At 36.5% G+C, this 10329-nt stretch overlaps 1 protein-coding gene across 1 annotated transcript; it reads right to left on the minus strand.

Moving 5' to 3' along the window:
• Positions 1–5904: 5904 nt before the first annotated feature.
• Positions 5905–10078, minus strand: marcksa (myristoylated alanine-rich protein kinase C substrate a). Its single transcript, XM_056763672.1, has 3 exons — positions 9540–10078; positions 7636–8097; positions 5905–7600 (listed from the first exon to the last, which is right to left on the minus strand). Exons 1-3 carry the CDS (start codon positions 9633–9635, stop codon positions 7412–7414), a joined length of 747 nt encoding a protein of 248 aa, XP_056619650.1. The 5' UTR covers positions 9636–10078; the 3' UTR covers positions 5905–7411.
• Positions 10079–10329: the final 251 nt, after the last annotated feature.

Raw genomic sequence — 10329 nt, forward strand, 5'->3', positions numbered from 1 at the left:
GGTTATTTTCCACACAATGTTAACTTTTGAACGCATAGGGTATGCTGTAGCTAAATTTGTTAGTTATACAACTAGCAGTTAACTATTTGCCAGAAACTAAACATTAGGGATACATGTTTTAGTTTTAAACAGGACTAGGCCTTAGTTTATTTTGTTAAATATATTATAAATATGTATTATAAATTTTAACAAACATGCCAAACATTAGTGCATTTTGAGACGGCACAAAGTATGTATTTTAAGAAATGTCAGTGCAAGGTGTTTTTCAGTTTGGACAGCTCTTACATTTATTTTAGTCTTGGACTAGTCTAATCCCTGGACGGAAAAACCACCCTAACAAAAGTTCTATTGCATTTCATGAAGTTTATTGAGTTGGAATTGAGTTGTATTTCAGTTAAACGGATTTACACCTCTGAAGACATGTATATTATATTGAATTTCTGTCAGTAAATCCTTACACCTTGAACCTTCATAGTGACAGTACACTAAAATTGATAATTCTGTCATCATTTGCTCCCCCTCAAGTCATTTCATACCTGTGTAAATTATTATAATGTAGTTACTGTGATAATTATTATTTTAAAACTACTTTTATAATGCATTATACATACATGCTTAAAAGAAAGTGTTACCCTAAAAACTATAATGAGAAATCTGATAATGTGTTTTTAAAGACGTAATTTAGGCATGAATTACCTATCTTGTGCCAGTTGCTGGGAAAGAGAAGAGGCCCAAAATATTCTGCAGTCATGGGTTGAGCCAAGCCATTTTGCCTCTACATTAGTGATGATACAGTCTGCATCCAAATCATCTGGGTGAAGAAAATACAGGCCCAAGCAAACAAGTCTATTAACCTTGTATGACCCAGATATATTTATAGAGTGAAAATATGTTTCACCCTTTAAATGTTGCTGTTGGAGTCCTATAATGCAGAAATAAAACAGTTTTTGCATTTTCAACATTTTAGTTTATATGTTTTAATGGACATTTTGTAGGATTGGAAGCTGGGACTGGGCTGTATATGTCCACACATTAATATTCATTAAAGAATGATCATCATAAGTCATAATTTTATTAAAAAAAATGTATTAAAAGAATATACTTACACTGTATTTACAAAACCCGGTGAACTTAGTTGTACATCTTTTTCATGTAGAGTATATAGCTCTTTTTGCAGGCATCTTCAGTTGTGATAGTCCCAAAAACAGTTCTCTTGCCATTCCTAAAGCATTATTGACACCATAAACATTGTATACATGTGTGACGGGTTGACACGGAGGAGGAATGAAGATGCACCACAAACACGTAAATCCAGATGGTTAATTGATGACTATAAAACAAACACGGAAGCAGGAGAACAGGAAACATGTTCACATAAACAATTCCAAACAAGGAACTGAGGAACACGCAGGTCTTAAATACATGGGGAAACACAATCAAGGGAAACAGAATAGAGACTAATTAACTAATAAAGACCTCAGTCACAAAAGGCAAAAACAAACCAAAACAGAGAACAACCGTGACAACAAGATGGTCTTTCCTGGCTGGTGGCATTCTGAAATAAATAAAAACAATTAGTTTCTAGTCCAATCACTGTAAATGCAATTGACACATTTCATAAAATTTACACATTCCACATTATTCTCACAATGCTGTCTGGGTATTTTATTGTGCCCTAATTGCCCTGCTAATAGCCCCACATTCCTGAACATTATCACCTGACTTTCATGCAGCAAGCGGATATTTTGTTCAAACAAGCAAAGACCAGAAAAATAATGAAAATAAATAAAACTAGACACTGGTAGTTTTTTTTAAATTGGTACACAAATACTTCCAAACTATTTAATCTCTAATTCAATTTGAATCTAATTAATAATCATTACATTTTAATTGAAACTATCAAAAACATATATTTTAAATTGTGATTAATCAAAAACAGTATGTTCATACTTGTATTTGCTTCTTGTGGAATAGGAGAGCAGTACAATTCATCCATGTAATGTGCAAGGTGCACCGGCAAATGTTGCTACCCCTCTGACCCAATGTTGTAAAATTACAAGCTCAAAATCTAATATAATCAAAACTTTCAGCTGTACAATAATATTTGCATGTTCTGTACATGTTGCAAAGCACAGAGAACAATACTATGGGCACTTAACTTACTTGAATGTTGAATTATGTGGTCCAGTAAAAGAAGATGATTTGCTTCAAGGCAAGTTCACGAGTTGTGTGAGTTCATGGCCAGGTAAGGACACCTATAAAACAAAATCTATCATCTAATAGCATTGCAAGGGTGAACAATAGGACCTAATACTGAAAATGTGCCCTTGGCGGGAAACATGTAAATATTTAATATAACAACTTTGGGCCTTATAGGGTAAAGAGGGATGTGGGTAACTTTATTTAAACTGTGGAGAAGACTGCTGAATCAGAGACAATACTTGAAGAAAATGTGTTGAGATCAGTGTAATTTATATCGAAAAGAACATAACTCAAAACAACTTTATATCGTTTGCTGATTTCTTGATAACAAAGTGTGCTTCATGCAGACTAGATTGACGCTTTAGGGATGATTAACATATCACATCTTAAACCGTTCTGAAGTACTCCAAAGCGCCTTTGAGTTTGCGCTCTCCTTTCATCTGTCATTGCATGAGACGAGGAGGTAAACAAATGATATATGGGTTATATGCACTGAAAAACACTTGCAATAATTCTGCAACAAGATTTATTTAGGCTCTGATCATCGGTGTCTCCATTGTCACAGAGCTTGACTATATTGGTTGCTTCTTGTCACATGACCTGCGGTGTGCATGCAGTAATCTGAAAAGTTGAACTATCTTTACCTCAATGCAGCGCCGGCATGCCATGAAAAATGGTAGGGTCATACTGCATTGTGCATTGCAACCACGTTGCTCCCTATATGCGCACGTCTACATTTGAAATAACGAATATACGGGCGCAAAAGACACAAAATGTGAATGGCCCCTTTATAGAGAATGTGAAGCTACGTCACGGCGTGTTGAATATTGTGCCATCTTGGGGGATCGCTATTAGGGCGTTCAATGCAGTGCTGTTTGGTTAGGAATTATAAATATGGTAGGATGTTCTTGTTGTGTTAAAAACTACAATAGCATAACGCAAGGTCGTTCAGGAAAAGCCCTTTGTTCTCGCACTTCCGATTTCTCCATATATCAAACAAGACAAGTATCGGTACATATCAAAACAATAATAGCAGTGGGGTTTGATTCTGCCAAGATGGTGGAGCCACTACAACATGAAACATAAGGTGTGACGTCAACTTCACAAACTCTACGCAGTACGTCACCGAGTGGACTCGGCTGTTTGTTCATACATGCCCTGTTGCAGACGACTGCAGACCCTCCTGATGATGAAAATTACATCATGCGGGCAGCACGTAAACGCACCCGGCTGGACTATACTCGCCCCTGACAGTTAGCCTGCTCCGGACCAGGCTAGTTTCCCAGCATAAGTTGCTATAATAACGGAGTTTAAACTATTTTAAGTTTGCTTTATGAAACTGAAATCCACCGACAATAGGCCTAACTAACCAAAATAAAACAGGCTTATTCTCTTATCTTGTTTCATGAAATAGCTCTCAGATCCGAAATACCACAACCAACAAGACTTCGCAATGACTATCTTCTTCTTGGTTTTTAACGGCGGCTGGCATCCAACGTAATAGGTACATTAAAACTACCTCCTGCTCTGGGGTGTGGAGCAGAGTTCTAATCTATATCCTATCTTTTAACACAGTCTACCTTATAAAAATCAAAGAAAATTCTACTATTTTTCTCACTTGCCCATCGTATCAGACTCTCAAAATCTATTTGTTGGACTCCATCCTTCTTCATTTCTTCTATCATATCAAACCTTTCTTGTTCATTCTTTTTATCATTATTCCATATCACTTGCCCTTCTTCCATCGCTTTTTTCTATACTAACACCGTTATTTCTGACTTGCTTAACTGGATTTCCACATCTATTATTTCTTGGAGCAGAGGAGCAGGTTAATAAGACATGTGATGGTGATCAACATAATGAGTCCAGCAATGGATTATGGGACGTTCAGTGTACAGTATAGTAAAAGTCCAGGTTATAAAGGGAGAGTGCCCTCTTGTGGAGCATAAGGGCACTCTTGCTGGTGACTGAAGCTTATTCTTTCCTTTCATCAGGCATGTGCAAAGACATTCTACTGACTAAAAGTAACTTTACAGCTGCATGTCAACTTAACCCCAGCCTTATATCCAACAATAACAATATATCTTTATTATTATCCATACCTACATAGTCCTCTGCTGTCTGTTTTTGGTCACATAATCAGACTAAACATTAACTCTTTAACTTTTCATCAAAGTTTCTGAGTGCCACTGTAACATGTCAGAAGAGACATGTCTGTCTGGTTTCTTGCTAGGTTTTTTTTAATGTATTCATCATTGAGTTTTGGTTCCTCGACACTGTGCCGTGTCATCATGCTTACCGAGAGAGTGCTAAAATTAGATCAGCTATGGGTTCTGTAAATTCCTTAAACATTGTTGTATTTTAATGGTCTTACTCTTTCTATAATACTATGTACTGTTTTCTGTTCTACCTCTTTCTATTTTTCTTTGTTTCCTGTAAACTGCTTTGAAACAGTGCAACATTGCAAAAAGCGTTATAAAAATAAATAGAACTGAAACAGAACTGAATTGTCTAGCAATGTGTGTCTGCAAATAAATGAATGTAACGTTGTATTTTCAAAAGTTTATCACGTTTAATGATATTTATTGAGTTGGCTCGTTGATTTCAGTTAAACAGCAAAAAAATTTCATGTGATTTTCAGTAAGGGAAGATGGAGGGCATCGATGCTTTCTTTTTTTTGTCAAAATATTAAACTAGTCATATTTTCATCAATGTTATGGTTAGTACTTCAGTTTTAATTTTTTAAGTTATCCAAGTTTAACTGAGTGTAGGGCTCAATTTTAACACAAAAGCAAAAAACATGTCTTACACTATCAATCCTGTTACTGTTAGGTATTCGCTAAGCAAGTTGGATTTATTCTCTTGAGTATTTTACTTGAGGATACAGTACATGCATTCTACGTACATTGCATTGTACTTTGCTGAATAATTGTGAATTTACATTCGTTTCATTTTTGGATTATACAGTAGTCAACATTTGAAGTGGATCAAAAAAGTTAATTAAAGTTGTCCTTAGACAAGAACGGGTAAGGTTGGCTACTGTATATTGGAGTTTAACCCATCTCGGTTACCTTAAGTTACAATATGTAACTTATGTAGTTTTGTGCATATGTAGTTTTATCTGTTCCTCTGATTATGATAAAAGAGTGTAATTTGTAAGAGCCATAAATTGTCATAATGTTGTCTTGTTAATTTGTGTCTTAATATTAATAATAGTAATAATAATCTAAAAAAAAATGTAAGATAGTGAGGTCATGTTGTAATTGACGCAGTTTATGGAAAAGAAAGAGTGGACCGACCTGTAACTTTTCTGGCCTGTAACATTTTGCCCTGTCTCAGTAAGTTTTGTCTATAAATATCTCACAGAAAGATACTGGAGGAGACAATGTTTTTCAAGTTCATAATATGCTCTCATGTCACAGAGAAATAATGAAGAAAATTAGACAGATTGTCACCACTATATAAGAAAAAAACTCATTAGAACTTATAACTTTGCAGTTTTGTTGGACAGAATTAAATGAAAACTCCAAAACACAAAATAGTATATTCAGAAAAACTGAAAATAATTTTAAATTGGCTCTTATTAAAGTAGCTTTTAGCTTATAAGTTTCTTACTCTTTGAGACTTTGGGAGAAAGCAGAATGTAGCAGAATGTAAATGGATATGAGACAGTTTCCTGATAAATAAGACAAACAGTTTTCAAAGATAATTCACATTTATTTTTGCGTTTAGTGTGCTCACAGAAAATTAGAACACCTTCAGCAAAGCAATTTTTTAAGTCAAGTTACGATCCATCTCTAAACCAAAAAGGTCAAAGCTTTTCCAGTATTTACAAAGAAAAAAATCAAGAAGCTACACAAATATTGCATGTGATAGATTCCTTAATTTGGTCAAGGACCGCTCAAAAAGCATCATCAATTGTAATCAAACCACATTGTGTAAACAGGAACCAGGACACAGAAACTGTGACAGTTTCAGTTCAAAAATCGCTTCAAAAAGGTCTTTCGGATGATTTTATCTTACAAACACAAGCTTGGTGATACAAGCGCTGCATGTGCTTCTGAAGATCACGATTTAATTTGTACAATAATCACAGTTAAAACATCCCTCCTATACATACTTACACTGTATTAAACTCAGAAATGGCAGTACACCATGAAACCTATACAACTGTTTTCTATGGAAATCACTGACAGTTTAAGCTAAAGAGAAGTGGAACATTTCTAAGATCTTTCTAAAATGTTGTTCAAAACCTAGCACTGGGAATTATATTAGCATGTATTCAGAGTTCAAGAAATCGTGGTATGTAAATTGGTTGTTGGATGGTTGTTTGTTTTTGGACTACTCTTTATGTGGTAGTTTGTTCCCAGTTGTATAATTCCGAGGCACCAAAGTATAAAAACTCCTGTTCCCTAGCCCCCTTAATCCATGGGCATGTCTATACCCAAACTTTATTTATTTAAAAATGCAAAAATAAAAACAGGTAATACTGATGCAAAAAACACCGCACTCACAGCTTGAGAAATGACTTGAGAAAAGGGTGAAGTGAGATTGAGAAGGGAAGGTGAGTACAAAATGGTAACAATAAGTTTATATTTGTTAACAGCTAGTTAATTTATTAGCTAACATGAACTAACTACTAATTCTTCTACAGCATTTATTCATCTTACACTTGTCTACAACGGACATGACGCGCTTCACCAAAAGACATTAGAAACGCATTAGAACCCATCATAATTAAAAAAATTGTCCACACTGGATGCGGCACGAGAAACCCATTAAGAACAAGCAGGTTGTCATGTCGCATCGGTGGCGTCCCGTGTCGACACGGTGTGAGTTCATGTTGATTTCAGCATTTACTAATACATTTTAAAAATCAAATGTTTAACTTTAAACATTAGTAAATGCTCCAGAACTAACATGAACAATTGCCAATGTTCAACATTAAAAAGATGAATAAATGCTGAAATTAATCTTTAGATCTGAAATTAATCGTTATGCTATATTGCTCATTATTAGTTTATGTTAATTAATGCACTTACTGAAACAAATAGAACCTTATTGTAACATTGTTACCAAAAAATGTAATATCCCTGGTTGCGAACAAAGTTCTCCAAAGGCTCCTGTCCAGGTACCACTTTAACGGGCAACAGGGAATGTTTTTTGACTAAACAATTTCCCCATTTTCTATTGGTGTGCATTGTGTTAGTTACTCGGCAGTGGATTCCACAGGGGGAGCTGGACTGGATTCCACTTCCTGTGCAGCAGGAGCGGTTTCCTCTGGTGCAGGTGCTTCAGTTGGAGAAAGAGTGGGTTCAGCGATCGCTGGCTCTGATGGGTTCACTTCATCTTTGGGCTCCTCTGTGCCAGGACTAGAAGCCTTGGGCTCCTCTTCTGGCTTCTCCACTGGCGTCACCTCAGGTTTGGGTTCACTGGACTGTCCGTGGCAGGCGCCGACTCCTCTACTGGTTTGGTCTCTTTAGACATATCGCATTCTGCAGCTTCAGCTCCCTCTGTTTTTGCCTCGTCACTGACGGCGCCCTCCTCACCGCCCTGTCCTTCTCCTGTTTCCTTTTTGGCTTTTTTGAAAGAAAAACCACTTAACTTGAAGGATTTCTTGAAGGAGAAATGCTTCTTCTTTTTCTTGGGTGTATCATTGCTTGTAGAGGGAGTGGCACCATCCTCAGCTTTTGCAGCCTCCTCTTCAGTGGAAGCAACTGGTCCGTTTTTTTCTTTTTCTCCATCTGGGCTCTTTTCAGCAGAAGAATCCTCAGCTTTTTCTTTCTCTTCTTTCGGTGCCTCTTCGGTTTCAGTGCTGCCATTGGCTTGAACCTCCTCTTTGCCCTCAGCAGCTGATGGAGATGCATCCCCATTCACCTTCACATGGCCATTTTCCTAAAGCAAAACACTGAGATTATTACATAGCCAACATGAAGCTTGACATGCACTAAACATGAGTACTATTTAGACATTATACAATATATGGACAATGAACATTAGCTTCAGCCTGTTAAAATTTACAACACTGTATGTGCAGATACAACCACTTGTCTGTATATTAGAGGCTGAATATATGAGTATAATAAAACAGACATTACATGTAAAAGTATCTCGACTACAATATGCCAGCGCAGAAAACTTTGGTAGAAAATACATTGATTTATAATGGTTCTTTAGAGTTTTAGGCTAGCTGTGTTCTGTGGCATTTGGAAAGTTTGAAAAAGATGGTTACTTTTACATTTTATATTATTTCTACAGAGGTTATATTAAAAAGACAACACTGAAGCTGTTTTAACAAATAAATAGCAATAAGGGAGTAAACTGTGAGAAAACTTCCAGCAATCACTGTGATATTAAAAACTGATATACCTTTACAGTGGTGCAAACGGATGATTCATATTTAGGGGACTGAAGCCGCAAACAAATTTTATATTTTTGAAGCAACTATGCATAACATGACAAAAAATTTAAATGTGCCTAGCGTTTCTACATTTTTAGGTGGAACTCCACCCCCCTCGATTTTTTTCCCTTCCCTGGGCTGGTTCCTCCCACGTTCCCCACATTTCCAATCCTGCACGGCAGCAAAAAACACAGATCCAAACAATTATTGCGCTCAAGGGTTTGTTATGCCTTTCTGTAATATGCTTTATTCCACTACATCACGCTGCGATGCTGTTTTTTCTTAACACGCAAAGCTTCCCGCTGATACCAGTTAAGACACGTCGAAACCGCCAGAGGGCGCTGTGTCTCCGATCAAAACCGCTTCTGAAAATCTGAAGCGCCAACAAGAATCTTGTGCCAGCTGATGCTCGTGTTTATTACAGTGCATCAACTCATTTTAATATTTAATCGAACAAACCTAAAAAGCGTTAAAGGTCTACTTTCCACTCATTATTCATTTATATATTTTTCGTCGTCGCAGAACCTGCATTGATAGTGCAGCATCTTCCGCGCAATTGAGACCAAAGGCGTGGCGAGTCATTGTTAGTCTAACAATAACATATTTCCTTTGCAAAACCGCCAAAAACAGAATACTAAACAACGTAAAGCAATACGTCAAAAAAACATTTTGTATGGTAACAGAGAGTATAATCTAAAGCACGGAAAAACATATTATCAAAGCCGACGTAAACGCATTTTAACACTTGAACGCTAAAATATTGCTCGAGCTCATTCGAATACTAAAGTTACTGCACTGAAATGCATAAGATTGTTTGTTCAACGGATTTTTTACGTTTTTATTGGCTGGATATTTGTCCAACAGAACTTAGCGCAAAGCATGCGCTAAATATACAAATGAAATGTTATCAACGCTATAACAAAACATGGTTTTTTACCTGCCCGTTGGTTTTAGATGGTGAAGCTGCAGCCTCTCCGGGTTTTTCTGCCACAGTCTCTCCATTTGCAGCTGTCTTAGAGAATTGCGCTCCCATGTTTCACTCCAACAAAGAACTCAACAGATCCCAATTCAGAACAAAGACCAACAAATCTCTTTCTGGAAATGAAAGACTATCTAGACTGAACGCGCTCTCAAAAGTTAACGCAGAAAGCAATCGAAGTCCAGTCTCAGTGAAGAAATTTGCTGAGCGCTATAAAAACACTTGAACGTAGATGTAGCTATTAAATAGCCCAGATTTATGGCTGTGCCGCTACGGACAGGGCAGAAAATGAAGAAATTTCCCTTGTTGCCAATAAGATGCCGTGTGCAACGCCCAACTGCAAAGATGAATGGACATTCCGCGCGATGACGTCACCTATACACGTAGTTGGCCAATCAGAATAGAACCTCAAGAGAAGGCGCGCCTTCAAATCTAAATCTGCCAATCAAAGCTCGCGTTCTGAAAATAGGCGCGTCCTAATAATCTGAAATGAACAATGAAGACAGGCAGTTTGTAAATCTAAAAAACTGTAGCGTCATGTTAAAAGATACATTTGGGTAAATAGATTAAATCCCGGGATTTCATAGTCTTTAACGCAAACTTTTTTTTTGCATTTTTAAGTCAATGTTTGAAACGTATTATTATAGCATATTTAGTTACATTACATTTTAAATATACATACTTTTTGGTTTATTTGATTGAATTAGTATATTTTTCTCTTACTTTGGAGAATTGTATTACCAAACAA

The sequence above is a fragment of the Triplophysa dalaica genome, chromosome 13, assembly GCF_015846415.1.
Source record: "Triplophysa dalaica isolate WHDGS20190420 chromosome 13, ASM1584641v1, whole genome shotgun sequence".
In the NCBI taxonomy this organism is placed as follows: domain Eukaryota; kingdom Metazoa; phylum Chordata; class Actinopteri; order Cypriniformes; family Nemacheilidae; genus Triplophysa; species Triplophysa dalaica.

Excerpts from the sequence above, each read along its gene's own strand:
- marcksa (XM_056763672.1), bottom strand. The coding sequence starts at position 9,635 with ATGGGAGCGCAATTCTCTAAGACAGCTGCAAATGGAGAGACTGTGGCA. Across the intron at positions 8,098-9,539 it reads CATCTAAAACCAACGGGCAG|GAAAATGGCCATGTGAAGGT; the intron begins GTAAAAAACCAT and ends GTTTTGCTTTAG. Across the intron at positions 7,601-7,635 it reads CGCCTGCCACGGACAGTCCA|CCAGAAGAGGAGCCCAAGGC; the intron begins GTGAACCCAAAC and ends CCAGTGGAGAAG.